The 19,188-nt window shown below is 37.0% G+C and overlaps 1 protein-coding gene across 2 annotated transcripts in view; it reads right to left on the reverse strand.

Annotated features, from left to right (window-relative positions):
* Positions 1-19,188, reverse strand: part of LOC113542771 (teneurin-1) — a 141,488-nt gene that overhangs the window by 47,455 nt on the left and 74,845 nt on the right. Inside the window, exons 14-19 of one of the 2 annotated variants that reach the window (XM_026940520.3) lie at positions 15,946-16,207; positions 13,986-14,253; positions 11,703-11,846; positions 9,186-9,435; positions 8,682-8,702; positions 2,829-3,061 (exon numbers count right to left, since the gene is read on the reverse strand). In XM_026940520.3, the coding sequence (XP_026796321.3) occupies positions 2,829-3,061; positions 8,682-8,702; positions 9,186-9,435; positions 11,703-11,846; positions 13,986-14,253; positions 15,946-16,207 (1,178 nt within the window). The remainder of the gene's footprint in view (positions 1-2,828; positions 3,062-8,681; positions 8,703-9,185; positions 9,436-11,702; positions 11,847-13,985; positions 14,254-15,945; positions 16,208-19,188) is intronic. The other variant, XM_026940521.3, reaches the window with a different exon arrangement.

The raw sequence follows: 19,188 nt of genomic DNA on the forward strand, positions 1-19,188 counted from the left end.
AATACACCCCTGGGTCTGGAATGTGTTAAACAAGCTAAAAAATGTCTACTTGCCTTGTAATTCATTGTTTATGTGTAAAGTGTTAGCTGGCCATGTCAGATGTCCGGCTTCTAAACAATGGACCCGAGATGTGCTTAATACAGGAACATGGGAATACAGACAGCAGAAATAATGCTTTTTTTGCTTGGAAATATGGAAACCACACCATAAAATTAACTGAAACAAAAGAACAAACAACTCATGTCCCAGTGAAGCAGACTATGGTCATGCTTCTGTAAGCCTTTTAAAGCAGTGTGGTGAAGAAACCACATTACTCTGGGACATCAGGGAGTTGAACCAGCATCTAGGTTAACATGATAAAAATAGCCTCTCCTTGCTAGACACTTTTATTATGGTGAAGATTGCCCTTTGATCTGATATCTCTCTCAGCTTCTATTCACCTATTTGACACCAATGCTGATATAAATGTCCCCTCTTATATTATCTTGATTCCACCTGCCATTTTCATTCAGGCTTTGGTGGCCCTGACACCAGCAGTGCTTGTGTATTTTCTGGTGCTTTGGCTGTGTCTGTGATTCAAAACTGCTTTCCTTGCTTCTTGCGCACTCTGCCTTTTACAACAGAAATGTGGCTATAAAAACTAGCCTCCCATCTACCAGATGGAAAGGTCCTGTAAATGGTGTTGACTCAGAGGCAGGGAGGAGAAAGGGAGGGGCGGGCAGACAGCCCTAGTGAAAGGACAGACGTGATGACTGTGTGTTAGCACCAGATAAAGGCATTAGTTTCCCAACTCTGCAGCCAAGGGAAACTGGCAGCATGGGCTAAAACCCAGATCCATGGGTTCTTTCTAACTGGTGCCACTCTCCACAGCAGTAGCTAAGCTCAATTTGCCTCTAACAAACTGTGGCGATTATTTTTGTACTCTCTTGGAACTCAATGCATGAAGGCAGTGCACTGACAAAGGACTCATTTGATTCGAGGGGGCAAATAATAAACAGTCTAAACACAAATGCCAGATTCACAAAATTCCTCTGAAAAACAACACTTTTGATCCAACATAATCAACCTAAACCAAAATTCATTCAGTTCATTTAGTTCCTCATTTTTGATCTTCTAATAGTCATATTTGTACATTGTTAATTATCTCCGGGAAAAGCAATTTATTACGTTTCATCAGTTAGGAAACACAAATCTTAGAAACCCAAATTTTAACCCAGACAAAAACAAAATGAACACACTCATAATAAACCTGAGTGCTATGAGGTGTCAAGTTAGAATGTGATGAGAACAACATTAGATTCATTTCTAAAAGATAAATGCAAAAGTATATGGCTACCGGATGATAGAATAGTATGGCTGCTTCAAGATCAATGCGCCCATGACTCAAAGAAGAAGAAGAAGAAGAAGAAAACAGCTGGTAATTGAATGATAGCATTTCATTTTTATGTCAAAAGCACTGATCATTACAAAAGCTTTTGCAGTAAGATATGAAAATGTAATGTTACAAGCTGGCACCTTTCCACTCTCTTTTCAAGATTGATAACTTTTTTGCTACTTGCTGAATGTATTTTAATTAAATTTTAAGGTATCAGGTCACAACACAAAGGGGACTGTGCTAAAACATCTACCTAAGGTAATCTAGGTCTGAAACCAAGGGACCTAGCCTCAGCGGTATTATCTCAGGGCATCATTCATCAGCTAATCTTGAACCCTGAAGGCAATGTATTGTGTAAAAAAAACAAGTATATGTCAGGGTTGGGGGGAAAAAAAAGATGACCCACAACCTTTTCCAGCAATCTCCATACCAAGCAGGCATGTGGCTCAAACCACATCAAAAATTCCTATGTGCACCCCAAATTAACAATTAAGATGAACATTAACATGAAGGAACAAGAAATGAAAATGAGCTGGAGGGGAGGGGAGCTCCTATAGGTAAACAAAAACTACTAAATAAGAATAAAATAAATTAATGTGTACAAGTTGAACTTGATGCCAATGGACAGACAGACAACCTTAAAGCATAATACCCTCATGACTCAGTGGCAGAGGAATAATAATAAAAAAGCATATTTAAATTATTTTTACTTTTTCTTTTTTTTCCATACAACATTCCCATGACTAGATAAACTACTTAAACTTCCAGTAGCAAAAAAATCATTTGTAAATAGTATTTTTAAATAAATGTATTTTCTCTCAAATGTGGAATTACAACTGGAATCAGCATGTTTGGACTGCACACAAGGCTGGATTGCATAATTTCACTAAATATAGTTATGTAATCCCAAAACATGTACATCTGTACTGTACCATCTATTGCAAATTAGAAAATACACAAAATTGTCCTTTTTTCTTTTACTTGATGGTTCACTCTTTGAATCATGTTAGAGAAACAGTAGGGAAATCTAGCCAATTTGGGAAAGAATGAAACTGTAAATAAGATATAAGAATGTATATAGAGTATCTCCTAATCTAAGTGCTGACTGTCTTCTTAATTAGTTCAATTTACTGCCTTGGCAGCTGATACAGGCTACTGTCCAAGTAAATCAATGGCAATTTGCACATACTGTGTCAAGTTAAAACTTAATTAAGCCTAACAATGGTTTTACTTTCTGTACTGACCAAGAAAATGCCTTTACTAAGTAGTATTTTGAGATAGCTTAAAACACAAAAGAGAAGTCCTCATCAGCTCAGCTCCATATAAGCCAAAATAACATTTGATTTCATGCTACGCTGACCTAAGCAAAAGGTGGGCGCTGCAAATGATTTGACTTGTATTTTGTCTAGCTGAAAAGATGGTGAATCTTTCAGAATCTGCAGAAAAGGCTTACCTCTGGGGTTGATCAGTGAAGCAGCTGTGGCTTTGCCACCCTCACCACAGTGGCTCTGGTCAAATGGAAGGCACTGTTCCCCCGTCCCTGCAACCACTTCCATGTTTTTGGCCGGATCCTTGGGCTCGCTCAGCTTCTTGAGTCTGTATATTCTTCTACTGCTTGTATCTGATACATACAGAGCTTCATTCACCGGGTCCATTGCCAGGTAATACTTATGGGCTGGGCTGGTGCTGTTGAACCAAAATCACAATTTTCAAATCCTGGCATGCTATAATAGTTACATTATTTTTATATCTTTATACCACAGCGCTGCTGAATGCTCAATTTTGATTAGTCCGGAAATGTGGATAAATTTTCTCATGGTTTCAGCATGGTTCTGACAGAAGTTCTGCCTGTAAGGTTTATATGAATACAATTGTTTGAATATGTTATAATTTCTATACTAACAGCTTAGACAGGGACATTTATGGTGGACTCTCCACATGAACAAATTTTTAAAAAGTTGAAAGCTGATTTGTAATTGTTGAAGTGGTGAAGTTTTCTGCAATGATAAGTTTATTTGGCATTTTTGGAAGAAGACCCCAGTGACAGTGCTTTGTAATAGTCAGAGATAAAGCTGTAAAGTTAAGTTTTCGGACATGGGAAAGTAATATGATGGGCTGCATTTCTGTATTATTAACTTTACAAGACAGAAAAAACAGAGACTGGTCAGGGAACAACTGGTTTCAACAGATTTTCTTGCTGTGGTATATAAGGAATAAAACACTTCAGGACTGTTACTATAAAAACAATCAACTTTGTGGTGGTAAGACAATCTCCACTTTGCTTTGGGCCAAATCACACCAATTCGTCATTGATTATGATCATACATCAGCATGCTCCACTGCTTTATATTCTATACTAATTGTACACAAAGTATATGTCATTCATAATTAAATCAAAGTATGATTCATTCAATGTATACTAGAAATGGTCTTAAAATAAACAGGGCTATTAGTACTATAGGAGGAATATACATTAGCAGTAATTCTGTGGCTGTTCAGTTGACAAATTCCACAACAGCAGCATTTACAATTCAATGTCCATGATTAAATATTAAAAGATCTACATGTAACACACACCACACATAAACCACAGACACTTAACCACAAGCTCCATTTTGAAGGCAATGTTACATAAGGCAGGGTGTTATACAACAGTACGAACACAAAACTGTGACTTATTTTTTCTTTAAATTCAAATTATACAGCAATCCTATGTTCCAGCAGTTCCTGTGCTCCCTATAAAAATGGCATCACTGTCTGTTATCTAACATGGCCGCACACTTGCAAACTCTTAAATACTGCACAACTCAATTTGTATGATTGAAAGTTAAGGTTAATTTTAAGTTTGGGGTAAGCTTAGACTTGTCTCATGAATTCATTTTCAGTCAGGTCCATAAGAATTTGGCCAGTGACAATTTTCGTAATTTTGCCTCTGTACACTGCCACAATGGATTTGAAATGAAGCAATCAAGATGTGATTGAAGTATAGACTTTCAGTTTTAACTCAAGGAGTGTAACAAAAATATTGCTTTAACCGTTTAGAAATTATAGCCATTTTTTACAGAGTCCCTCCATTATACCAGGCTCAAAAGTTATTGGACAAACTAACAATCATAAATATTAGGATTATTTTTAATACTTGGATGCAAATCCTTTGCAGGCAATGACTGCCTGAAGTCTGGAACCCATGTACCTCACCCATTGCCAAGTTTCCTCCCTTGAGATGCTCTGCCAGGCCTTTACTGTGGCCGCCTTCAGTTGCTGCTTGTTTGTGCGTCTTTCTGCCTTCAGTTTTGTCTTTAGTAAGTGAAACGCATGCTCAGTTTTTTTGAGGTCAGGTGACTGATTCGGCCATTTAAGAATATTCCATTTCCAAGCTCTTGGGTTGCTTTCGTGGTACATTTTGGGTCATTAACCATCTGTACTGTGAAGCACTGTCCTCTCAGTTTTGCAGCATTGGACTGAATCTGAGCAGAGAGTATAGCTCTATACACTTCAGAATTCATCCTGCTACTTCTAATGGCAGTAACATCATCAATAAACACCAGTGACCCAGTTCCATTGGCAGCTGTACATGCCCATGCCATAGCACTTCCTCCACATGTTTGACAGATGATGTGGGATGCTTTGGATCACGAGCTGTTCCTTTCCTTCTCCATACTCTGTTCTTCCCATCATTCTGGTAAAAGTTAATCTTGCATCAGAACTGGTCAGGCTTTTAAAGAATGCACCATATTGTTGATTTGGCCACTCCTAAATTTTCTGGTATCTCTCTGATAGGTCTGTCTTGTTTTTTTCAAGCTAATGATGGCCTCCTTGCACTGACATTTCTTTGGAACACATAGTGGGAAATCCCATGAACAGCTACCAAATCCATATTCAACTCTTGGAATCAACTCCAGACCTTTTATCTCCTAAATCTGCCATGACATAAGGAGGAACAGGCCACATCTGGCCATTAAACTGCTTATCAGTCAATTGTCCAATTACTTTTGAGCCTGTGAAAATGGAGGTACTATGTAAAAAATGGCTGTAATTCCTAAATGATTAATACAATATTTTTGTTAAACCCCTTGAATTAAAGCTGAAAATCTATACTTCACTCACATCTTGACTGCTTCATTTCAAATCCACTGTGGTGGTGTATAGAGACAACATTACAAGAATTGTGTCACTGTCCAAATACTTATGGACCTGACTCTACATATAAAAGTGAAATAAATCTAACCACATTTCCTTTGCTCCTTCAAATCTCTATGCTTTTTAATGACATCAGGTTATCATAAAATTTGTGATTTCTTGCAAAATAAAAAAAGACTCATAGTTTCATAGCTGTTCTGTTTTCTAACAGAATGTCTCGCCTAGAGAGTACAAAGTACTCTTGCCTCCCACAAGTTTTTAAACAGATTTAAAAACTACATAATCATGAATAATAATTATTTTGGGTTTAAAGGACACAAAACATTCGTAACATAAGGGAAGAAAATCAATTAGGCATGGATAACTTGATGGGTCTAAGACAGAGAAATCAGGATGGTGGAATCTTTTTTAAACTTTGAGCTCAAGAACCTCCTTGACAGATCAGAGTGCAACTTCCAGGGATTTGGGGTGCACACATCACATAAAAAAGTCAGCATACAAACCTCAAGTTCCCCTCCCACTGATATCTCTCACAAAGCAACGGCTCTGAGCTTCCCACTTAAAAACCTACAGGCAAGACCAAAAAAAAAAAAAAAAAGAAAATGTGCTATGCTCCAACTGCTCATAACTGTTCTGTTTAATATTCCTCCTTCATCTCCTTGACATTTAAAAAAAAGGCATTCTTGGCCACCATCCAGTTCCGTACTGTAAAAGCGACTGCTAAAGAATCCCAGAGGGTCCTCTGCACCACCTGTCACCGTGTTCAGAAATATTGGCTGTAACAGAACCAAACAGCTTCTTCAGGCACAAAAGGACTAAGCGCATAGACAAAAGCTACACACGCACTGGGGCACAGAGGTTTCGTAACGAAGAAAACACCACCATTTCAAAAGCTGCTTCTACAGATCGTCTCATTTGGGGGATCTTAATTAGGCAAACAGATGCTGCTCCTGTCACCGTATTCCATACATTTGAGTCTTGCTCAGTGTTCGTTAAGGAACAAACAGCTGTTGATATCTAGTGAAATTCTGCTTGTCATAATATGTTTGTCTTCACACAAGGACTGACTATTTTCAGTCCAGAACGCTCTATCATATCAGGTGCACTCCTGATAGTTTGTTCTCTTCCAAGATGGCATCAGATTTGAATCGCTCCCTCCTCCTGCTCACAAAGGCAACTCAATAAAGTTGAATATTGATTGACAGCGCACATCTGGCTAATCCTCTGGCTGACAGTGCAAAGTCCCTTGATGTGGTCTGCAGCAGAGCTGCTGTTTACTTGTACTTGACAGACGACAAGGCTTCAGGAGGACAAATTCAAGCATATGGACAGGCAAGATTGGAAAGGTTACTTTCAAAATTTTCTTTGTTATAGATTACAGTTTTTTGCCTTTTTTAACTGACATCACATACTCACTTGAATGCCTTGTTAATTATTTTATTTTTGAATAAATCAGTATTTGAAAACAAGCACCAAAGTGCCTGATAGACATTGACTTGCCATTACATTACTTAACAGAGTCATAATTTATGTAATATGTGTTTCCAACCAATAAATCAGTATCAGTATTCTTTTTAAATGTTACACACATCTCTGAAACGTCCTTCATATTAGAGCACCGAAGCTACACTGCCTGGCCAAAAAAAAAAAAAATAATTTTTTTGTTGCACTGCATTTAGCTTTGATTATGGCACACATTCATCCTGGCATTGTTTCAACAACCTTATGCAACATCACGACATTTATTTCCATCCACAGTTGCATTAATTTTTGGCTGAGATCTTGTATTGAGGACAGGAGAGTCTAACCACTCCGTAAAGTCTTCTCCAGCACATCCCAAAGACTTCCAACGGGGTTAAGGTCAGGACTCTGTGGTGGCCAATTCATGTGTGAAAATTATTCCTCGTTCTCCCTGAACGACTCTTTCACAAGTTAAGCCTGATGAATCTTAGCATTTTCATCCTGGAATATGCCTGTGCCGTCAGGGAAGAAAAAGTCCATTGACGGGATAACCTGGTCATTCAGTACATTCAGGTGCTTAGCTGACTTCATTTTATTGCCGCACAATGAGGCTGAGCCTAGACCTGACCAGCTGATGCAACCCCACATCATAACACTGCCTCCAGAGGCTTGTACAGTAGGCACTATGCATTTTACTGAGACGGGTGAATCACTTCATGCATTTCCCTTCTTATCTTGACACGCCCATTGCTTTGGAATAGGGTAAATCTGATTTTATCAGACCACAGGACCTTTTTCCATTGCTCCACAGTCCAGTCTTTATGCTCCAGAGCAAATTGAAGTCATTTTTTCCAATTAGCCTCACTAACAAATGGCTTTCTTGTGGCCACACAGCTGTTTATTTCAAATCCTATAAGTTCTCATCACATTGTTCATGTGGAAATGCTCTTATTTTCACTATTAAACATAGCCGTGAGTTCTCCTGTCGATTTTTTTACGATGTGAAATCACCATGCGTTTTAAAGATCTCCGATTACGATCATTCAAGATTTTTTTCCGACTACATTTCTTCTGACATTTTATAACCCAGTTCCAGTGATTTCAGCAATCTCCTTGGTTGTTTTCTTTGCTTGATGCAGGCCAATAATTTTCCCCTTCAGTAACATGTTTTACATGACCACGGGATACGTAATCTGCCATGGTTGTTTAAGAAATGAGAAGCTACACACTGCATCAGTTAAGGTTAAAAGAACTGTTACCAGCTGAAACATATTAATCAGTACAGTAATGATCCAATCATAGGCTCTTAAGTATTTGCTTATTTAAACCAAAACAGCAACCTTTTTTTTGGCCAGGCAGTGTATTTTTTTTCTCTCTTTGTTTTTTTAATGTCTCAGCACAGTTATATGCATGACTAAAATATTTGTCTTATAAATCAAAGGCTTAGGTAAACTGACTGAACTGACTGGAGTATTTAATCCATACTTCATCATGCTATTTTTAATGCAGTACCTTAACAATACCTTCTTATAAATTTGATCTTTTTTGTTTAAAACAAACCAAGCACAGCCACATTTGGCAAAGTAAGACCAAACAAAAAATAGTAGTGTGGTTTGTAAAATCTGCGCTCACTGTGTATTCACTTGACAACATGATATTCACTGTGCTGACTGTATATTCATTTGATGTGATGATGAAATCCTACCTGTGTCGTGTGTCCCTATTCCTGATGGTTACACATTATAAGAAGAGAGAAGAGAGAGAGAAGTTCATTTTCAGAATACATTCACAAGAAGCCAACAAAATATATCTATTCAATTTGCAATATAAATGTTATAAAACATGCCTGATTTACAGCATATAATTGCTGATTTTTAGATATGTATAACAATGCAGTGTTTTAGGTGGTGTTTAATTCTGATGATGTTTTTCATATTTGCAGATTAATTATCTTTATGCTTGTAGGCATAGTGTCATCTAAGGTTTTTTTTTTTTTTTGACTTTTGCATATACTCTTTGTCTGCAGCAACATGTACAAAATACAAAAAACTGTCTTACAATTACCAATTAATAAAGCAATGGCAAAGCAATGGCAAATGCAATGGCAAAGCAATGGCAAAGCAAACATGGAAGCAAGAGAAAGTATATATTATCAGCCTGTTCTAAAACAAAGGAAATGCCAGAGCAGGAAGAAAAAGGTTATTTTTACTTGAGTTCCAGGATGTTGTAGGTGTATCCGCTAGGCAGGATGCGACGCACAAAGTTAAAGTCACCAACGTAGATGCTGCCGTCAGAACCACAGGCTAAAGCCACAGGAGCGAAGAGTTTTCTCTCCAGAGCCGGGCCACTGCAGCCATGACAGGGAATGGTGCGATGGTAGCCATTTCCCATGACTGTTCTGATGACTGGAGGCTGCTGGGAAATGAAGATGTTCTCTCCATTTCCCTTGTGCAGGACACCTGGACACATGGGAGTGGAAAAGGCAGTGTGATTGGTGTGTGACCTGGCTTATTTTGAAAGAAAGTTTTTGGACTTTTTCTTTCAGAGTGCTGTACTTCAGACTTTTTCTTTCTGTGTAGTTCTTTCATAATGCAGTTAATTTGTCTGACAAATAAAACTAAATATACTGTATTTTCAATGCTTTTTTCTATGAAGACTGTATATACAGTACAAATCACACTGGCAGCTGTTGGCCACTGCTGTAACAGCTTGCAATGCAATGCAATTATTACTAGCCAACACAAATTTCAGGGTTTGTGTGTTCTTCTCTTTTATTTAAATAAACAGTTCAATCAATAATTTAAACTGCATTTAAAACTGTCTTGTAAATATCAGTTATTATTAAACTTAAATTTAATAATTCATTGACCTCCCACCCCCTCCACTACTTGCTTTCCAAGTAAAAGTATGAGCTATTTATTAATAAAGCATGATATTTTGATCCATGCTGCAGGATAAACTTGATTTGGTGGTGATCCATCAGTGAGAGAACTTGAATTAGACTCAATGTCCTTGGGGTATTTCCTCTGAAGTGGACTTATGCAAGTCTCTTTTAGGCATAAGCGTCATCAGTGTACATTCTGAGATAAAGGACTTTCCTGTAGTTTTGAAGCTGTTACTCTAAGGGTACAAGTTGAGTTACGCATGCATAGTGAGGAGTTAATACCAAATTTGCATACATCTTTTTCAGAAATCAAACACAGCGACTATGGGAGTATTTATGTTGCATAGTTGGCTAACAAATAAAGTTCTACAAAAATAAAACAAGACCCACTAATAAATATTAAGTAATTTACATGATTTACTCATAGTAAGTGATTTAAATAAAATGAGATCCACTAATAAATAAACAAGATGCAGGAATATCTTTGTGTTCCACAAAGAAACTTTTCCCTATAAATAAATATATGCATATTTCCAAATACATTTGGAAATATGCATATATTTATTTATAGGGAAAAGTATTTGCATTTATTTGTGAAATCAGTAGCACACCATATGGATTAATTCATCATGTGGCATTTGTTTGAACCGCCTGCATTCATTTGTGGATTTCTGAAACATTTCTCATATTGACTCATGCAGAAGTGTGTTTTTTTTCCACTGGTCGACATTTGAATTGCTGCAGTTCATTCATCAGTAAGGTCCTACTATGACTAAATTAGGACACCAAAAACAAAACAAAATTACCAAAACTAATACATCATCTAGAAAGGCAAGCAAATCAACAGAAAATAGGCCTATAGCTGTCAAATAGAAACAATGTTTTTACACTGATGGTTGTTCAAATGAGGTTATTAGTATTTCAATGGAATTTAAAATGCATGGAGATAGTAAATGAGGACTTTATGAAGATTAATATTTGTTGAATCGCTGATATATACGTGATGGAATTCTGCCCCATCTGCCCTTATGTACAAGCCGCCACTGTACTTTAGCCAATTTTTCTTAATTTTGGCTCAAGGGAGGAGCAGTACACTGTTTGACATTTTGATGTAACAATATATCACCCTGAAAAACATTTTGGACAGCGTAGAAGATCGGGGGAGACAATACTTTTCTATAGGACCTAATTGTACATGGCATGTTATTTGTTAAAATAAAATAATCCACCTTAGCCTACCTAAAGTGAGCTTGGTAAGCATGGTCATTATACCATGAAAATATTGTATTTAAAGAAGAGTGCAAACTAACCAACACATGGACCCAATCCTAAAACTCAAAAAAGCATAATGAAAACAGTGAAATGGTATATTGCACACACATTACAATTTACAACCTCAGTTTCATAGCTCTCTGTCATATTACGTTGTGCAATCTGCTATGTCAGTCCATATTATATGTTTATTATTGGTATTATATTTTTCCTGAACAAATCCCAAAATTCGACTTTAATTCTCTGTCTAGATTTTATTATAAGCTATCATAAGCTTTATCACCATGTGCTCTGGTGGCACAAACAACCATAATTAGTTAATTAGTTTACTTTAGTTTACATAATTAGTTTACACAAAGATTAATACTATTATCAGTAAATTATTTTCTTTTTAATGAACCATCATAAAGCATGAATACACATACATTTAATTGTCTTTCTGTAGTATCGTATAATTTCCCTAGAGTTAGGATGTCATCAGAGGCGCACAGACTATTAATTGTTAATATGAAAGTTTCAGTGTGTGTAACATAAGCAGACAGCGCACAGTCAGGTTCTTGCATTTATTACCACTCTGCACATTGAGAATGTGATGCTTGTCCAAGGTCCATCCGCCCAAGCTGGAGCCCATCATCTCAAAGCCCTGAATTAGTGTTGTCCTTCTCTCCCAAAGAATGAAGTCTGGACAGGATTCATACTCATATCCCACAGACACTGGACACACACACACACACACACACACAAACACACACACACACAAGGCCGTCTCAGATGGCGGGTCTGGCAGAATGTCATGCATCTTAATCAATGAGCCCACACAGATTTGCGTCTGGCTTTGCAACTCCCGGCACCTGTACTTGCCAAAATCTCCTATTATTGACAGCATTGTGATTAATTACTATGATTTATATGGTTTCAATGGCCAGAAAGCTGGCTGGACTCCATAAACTACACTCCAATCTCAACTTGGTGCCAGTGTTTCCAACTTAATATTTCACTAAGAGTCTTGTCACACATCATTCTTTCTAGAAGATCATTTAATGCATGCTTAATGATCACATTTAATTGTTATAAATGAAGTGTAGTAATGGCTCTTATATTGCCTGATTCATCAACATCACAAAATGGATAAGGAAACACGTGGAAATAAATATTAAATATAAAAACCCTACCTTTCAGAAATACCAAGCTGAATTTTTTTTGATACTACACAATGAGCAAAAGATGAATTTACACAGCTGAAAATGAGGGGAAGAAAAAATAAGCAGGTGTTTCCAAAAACAAATTATACGTGTTATGACTGTGATGATTATATTGCTTTTGTAGTCCTCTGGAGAATTATGCTGGTCTATGTGAGATGTTTGCAAAATACAGATGAGGGAGAGGATGGAGGATAAAACATGGCAAGATAAAAAGAGAGAGACAACATGTGTGATGAAAATGAAAGAAATGAAAAGAATACGCACAGGAAACAGACAAGGAGAGAAAAGAATTAGGAGAGAAAAGAGCAAGAAAGAGAGAAAGGTGACAGACAGACAGAGGCCACTACTAAACTCCTGCTGTAAGATTATGTTGGATTCCTATAAACACAGTGGAAAACCCCTTGAAGGACTAATCTAATTGAAGTGTGATTTTTTGTGCCTGAATAACTGACAGTGCCCACCTTCCACCAATATCAATTTGAAGATGGGTTAAACACATGTTACAAGGTGACCGGCCAAATTCCTTCTTCAAAAGGGGAAAAAAAAATGTGTTGAACTGAATAGTAGCAATCAAGCCACTGCAATCAGACACTTTTTGAGACACTTGCACCTGGTCTATTACAATACATGGTTAAATGAGTATGGAGTAGCTGGATATTAGATGCCATTCGAGACTATGACACCAATTTTCCACTTGTGCTTAAGGCGATGCAACATAGAACAAATCAGACACTCACAATAATAAGCCTTAGTAGCAGCTCTACAAGGTCTCACTTAGGGCTACAGTGTGTCACTCAGGGCTGTCATACCAATTTTCCCACTTGTGCTTCAGACCACACTACAGTGCAAGCCACTAAACAATGACATGCTTTTGGACTGTGATACTGGGCTTTCTCATATATCCACAAAAATGGTGATAAAGAGCAATAACCTGTCCAGTATAAAGAGATGAGATAAGCTTCATTAGTGATTAATGACAATTCAAAGGTGCTGCTGCAGATCAAAACATTTCCCCTGCATGTCTCGCATGACACAATCACTGGGAAAGTGCTACAATTATAAAGCTGGCCTCTATATCAACAAAAAGAGAACGATCAGTGACTTATCAATGCTTACATTATGCAATAAATAGCTTATATAGCTTAAAACAAAGCATTAAGCTTTAAAGAGTGATATTTCTTAACAGAGGAATCGGATAACATGGAGACACCACAAAGCTCTCCAAAGAACAGAAGTTAGCTCTCTGTTTTAGCCACTCAGGTTCCATCAGTCCAGGCCATTTCCTTTGAATTTATAGCAACACAATGCCCAATATAACTTATCTTCATTTTAATTATTAAAAGAATAAATGTAGTTAAGGAATTTGTATTAAATATTTATGGAAATAGATGCACCAAACCCTTTCAAATGCTTGAGGGTCCTACTGAAGAGATGGAGGGAATGTGACAGAGGCTCAAATATCCTTTTTGTATTTCTAATTATTTAATACTTATAAATACATAATTTATAGTTAAGACTTAAGCTCTTTATTTAACACTTTCATTTCACCTTGTTAACTTCAGATATAGGTAATCTGAAATAGGTCAAGCAGGTTGTAAGGGAAACCAAGCATTTTTGTTGGCAAACACACAAAGCATTGCAGAATGCTCACCAGATGCTTTAGTCAGGCCATACACCTCCTGGTCATAGATATCGGTTTTGTTCCAAGGCAAAACATAAACTAATCCCGGGGCAGCTGGGTACCATTTCTGATACTTCCTGCCTTCGACGACAGCAGATACGTGCAGTTTGCTGAGATCCGGTGGAATGGAAGTATGTGAAAGGATGACACGCAGCAGGGATTGGTAGCCAGCAGCACGTGTGCTAAGATAGCTGAGCTTCATAAAGCTGTCTGGAATAGTGATTTCCTCCTGAACAGCCTGGAGTGAAACAAAAAAATTGAGGTATCATACCATCTGAATCATGAAACAAGCTTGGCCTCCCAATACAATCATACCTGTTCATTTTAAATGCCTAACTTTGGGAAGGGATGCTGTTATCTACTGCCAATGGAGTGGATTACAACAAGGCAGGATATTTAGTCCATTACGACACTACAATCACAGCCCCAGACATATAGATTTTGGACGTGAAAACAGACCTTGGGAACTGAGGTTGCAGTAGCTTGTGATAGCTCTTTTTCTCCTACACTATATTAGACTCCAATATTAGACAACTAATTATTCTGAAAATATTAAATTAATCTAAGTGAAGACAAATCATCTTCTTTCAAACTGCTCAGCAAACAACATACATTCCCCTCAGAACGTATTGGAAGGGCAAGGCCAGTTCTTTTGTTGTTGCTATACACAGAAGACATTTGGGTTTGAAATCAAAAATATGAGAAGACAGATCAGAATTTCAGCTGATTTTTTTTCCCTGATATTTACATCTAGATGTGTTAAACAACTTAGAACATGGAATGTTTTGTTTGAACCCACCTATTTTTCAAGCGATCAAAAATATCGGAAAATGTGGCTGAGAGGTGTTCCTTGTTGCCCAGGTGCTCCCTGTTATGTTGATTGTTTAAACAATTAATATCTGAATGCTCTGAATACTCTGAAATTCTGATTTATCATCTCATATTCATCTTTTGATCTTAAATCAAATGTCTTCAGTGTATAACCAAAACAATAGAACTGGCCTTGCCGGTGCAATACTTTTGGAGGGGATAGTATATAATGTCCTAATCTGAAAATAGAAATCTGCATATGAATGATTTTTTTTTAATGTGCAATCAAATGTAAGAAGTTAATCAGTGCATGGACAAGACACAGACTTCAGATTTCCCCAGTGAATGCTGTGAAGTTCTAATACAGAACTAAGAGAAGACTGACTGTTTGCATAGATTTGCAAAGGAATAAACGAAAAAAGATCACACAGCCTTTGCCTTTTTAAGAATATGGCAAACTTATTTTAGCCCTGGCCTATTTTATTGATTGATTTATGTTTAGGTGTCAAATCTTGTAAAGAGTCATACATATGTATTTCTTTCTTTTTTCAGGATAATCTAAAATGTAAAATAACAAAGTACATATCCTTTTTATTTAAAAGGTCTCATACTGAAAAGGTCTCAATTTCTGCACATTCGATGCCAACAGCATTTAAACACAGCCTTTTAAAAGGTTTGAATTCAAATGTACCTTATTAGCATAATGCGTTTATATCTACATGCTTATACTCATTGTATTTTGTACAACCTATTTTGAAAAAATTCCCATGAATCTCACTGCTTTTAGTTGGCACTGTATTTCAAAAGACTCCTGAAAGACTTTCAGGAGTCTCTTTGGGATCTGGATGCGTTGTGCCTACCAGGAACAGGCAGCACACTAAAAAATCGAATTTCTATATTGGTTCTTCCCCCGACTTCACACATGATGTATTTTACACAATTTACGCAATTTTATGCAATTTATCCAACTGCACACCTGTTATTATAGATCAGGGCTCAGAACACTGGACTCCACTGAAAAAACCCACAAGAGTATTTGTTTATAATTTATGTTTATATATATATATATATTGTTACATCATTTATAAAGGGGAAACTGCACAAAATAAGGTAAGCTTACTTGTAGTTCTGGGATGACTGGTCCCCGAAGTGCACACTCCCCTGTGTATCTGGTGAGTGGTGAAGGCATCAAAATGGGATAAGGGCTGATGAAGTTCCTCACATCACAGGTTTGGCGCACAACCTCCGTCTCAGCCATGACCACATTGTCCAGCACCAGGAAGTTGTTCCATGGCAGCCATACTGTGCGTCTCTGTGTGAGGAAAGGTGGCCTCTGGAACACCAGAGTCATAGAGACAGCCCCTGGTGCAACAAGGTCAAAACTGGACAAGAAAGACAAAAGAACGTCAAATGCAGTGTGTGCAGAAAAGTGAGCTAGCATTAAGTAATTTATTTACCATTTGTTATTTACCTTCTTCTTAATTACCTTTTTACTTAGCAGTGCATATTCCATTGAACAAGGCTTTCTTTATTTTTAATGCAATACAATAGTAACATTTATTTTACAATACTCAGTAATATTATCATCTCGCTTATTAGCACCTAAACATTATTTATGCAAATTGACATATAGTCAGGTCCATAAGTATTTGGACAGTGATACAATTTTTGTAATTTTGCCTCTGTACACCACAACAATGGATTTGAAATGAAGCAATCAAGATGTGATCGAAGTGTAGACTTTCAGCTTTATTTTAAGAGGTTCCACAAAAATAAGGCATTTACCATTTAGGAATTAAGGCTTTTTTTTTCTTTTTATTTTAAACAGAGTCCCCTCCATTTTCACAGGCTCAAAAGTAATTGGACAATTGACTGATAAGCAGTTTAATGGCCAGGTATGGCCTGTTGCCTCATTATTTCATGACAGATTAAGGAGATAAACAGTCTGGTGTTGATTCCAAGCACTGAATATGATGTCGATGAAAGAGATGTCGATGCAAGTGGAGGAGACCATCATTAGGCTGAAAAAACAAAGCAGACCTATCACAGAGATAGCAGAAACTTTAGGAGTGGCCAAATCAACAATGTGGTACATTTTTAAAAAGAAGGAATGCACTGGTGAGCTCAGTAACACCAAAAGGCCTGGAAGGCCATGGAAGACAACTAAAGTTGATGAATATAGAATTCTTTCCTTGTTAAAGAAAAACCCCTCACTGTCAAAGTCTACAATCAAGAGACATCTTCATGAATGTAAATACAGAGGGTTTACCTCAAGACGCAACCACTGGTAACACTTGAGAACAGAAAAGTAAGTAAGTAAGTAACCTTTATTTAACCAGGATAAAAACTCATTGAGATAAAATCTCTTTTACAAGAGTGACCTGGCCAAGAAGGCAGCGAAAGACACAACAACAGTTAACACAACAACAACAATTAAGCAAACAAACAAACAACAACAACAAAATAATAATAAATAAATAAAAACACCAGATGGGAAGAATTAGTGGAAAAATAGAAATCAATCAAAAGAAATAGAAAAATACATAGTAAAAGAGTCAAGTATCGCAGAAGCAACTTCCAATATGGGTGTACTCAAAATTATTTATAGGTGCCATAAATTCGACCAGCGAAGGGAGCACAGTAAGCTTTAAGTGTTCCTGTCAGTTGTTCCATGTCTTTTTTCCCCAGCTCAGTTCTAACATGGGGAACAAGTTGAAAAATGTCCTCTGTGCGAAGATTGAAATGTCCGGTTTTTACAGAACTGATGGATGACAAATAATTAGGTAACAAACCACATATAGATTTATAAATAAAACAATACCAGTGTGAGCACCGTCGTAAGTCCACAGGCGGCAGTTCAGCCTTAGCAGAAAGAGAGCAGTGATGGGTTTTATAATCACAACCAGTAACAAAACGTAAAGCACTGTGATAAAGGGTGTCTAATTTTCTCAAGTACTGCACTGGGGCATGCATATATAATATATCACCATAGCCAAGTATATGTAAGAATGTTGAAGATACCAAATACTTTCTGGCACTGATAAGAAAAGAATATTTATTTCTAAAATAAAAACCTAATTTTAATTTAAGTTTAAGAAAAATATGATCAATATGTAGCTTGAATGTCAACTGGTTATCAAGGACAATTCCCAGGTACTTACAGGTTGTAACCAATTCAGTTTAATTGCCTTTAAAAGTTACTATATCAATAAGGTTTGGTGACAAAACTTTTGTATTTGTAAAGAGCATTAGTTTGGTTTTATCTGCGTTTAAAACCAATTTAAGTTTTTGTAACCATACCTGGACCAGGTCAAAAGCAGACTGTAAATATTGCAATGCCTGTGAGGCAGAAGATGCAGTACAATAAATAATTGAATCATCAGCACAGAGATGATACTGAGCATTAGGAATATTGTCACAAATATCATTTATATGTAGTGAGAATAAAATTGGACCTAAAATTGACCCTTGAGGAACTCCCTTGATAACTGGTAACACAGATGACTTTAAACCCTCGATTTGTACACACTGGTTTCTGTCGGAAAGATAATTAGCAAACCAACCAAAAGCTTGATTGGATAACCCAATACCATGAAGCCGTTTTAACAAGACGCAGTAGTTAACTGCATCAAAAACTTTAGAAAGATCAAGGAAAAGTGCTGAACAAGTCTTTTGTACTGTCTATGGCTTCTATAATGTCACTGGTTACCCTAGTTGCAGCAGTAATAGTAATATGTTGTTTTCTGAAACCAGACTGAAAATCAGACAACACACTGTTCCTTTCCAGAAATCGCTTCAGCGATTAAGCCAGATTAGACTTTGCTTAAAAAAAATAAATAAATAAATATATAAAATAAATAAATAAAAACCTCTAAAAAAGCCTGACCAGTTCTGACGCAAGATTAACTTGTACCAGAATGATCAGAAGAGAAGAGTATGCAGAAGGAAAGGAACAGCTCATGATCCAAAGCACACCACATCATCTGTCATCAACACGTGGAGGCAATGTTATAGCATGGGCATGTACGGCTGCCAATGGAACTGGGTCACTGGTGTTTATTGATGATGTTACTGCTGATAGAAGTAGCAGAAGGAATTTTGAAGAGTATATAGCTATATTTTCTGTTCAGAAAATTAATTAAGAAGATTAAGTCAAATGAATGAAGAAATTAAATATTCTTAAATGTCCGATGACTTCAACCTAATTGAGCATGCTATTCACTTACTGAAGACAAAACTGAAGGCAGAAAGACCCACAAACAAGCAGCAACTGAAGACAGTAAAGGCCTGGTAAAGCATCTCAGGGGAGTAAACTCAGCATTTGATGATGTTTGATGGGTTCCAGATTTCAGTCAGTCATTGA

The sequence above is a fragment of the Pangasianodon hypophthalmus genome, chromosome 7, assembly GCF_027358585.1.
Source record: "Pangasianodon hypophthalmus isolate fPanHyp1 chromosome 7, fPanHyp1.pri, whole genome shotgun sequence".
NCBI classification, from domain to species: domain Eukaryota; kingdom Metazoa; phylum Chordata; class Actinopteri; order Siluriformes; family Pangasiidae; genus Pangasianodon; species Pangasianodon hypophthalmus.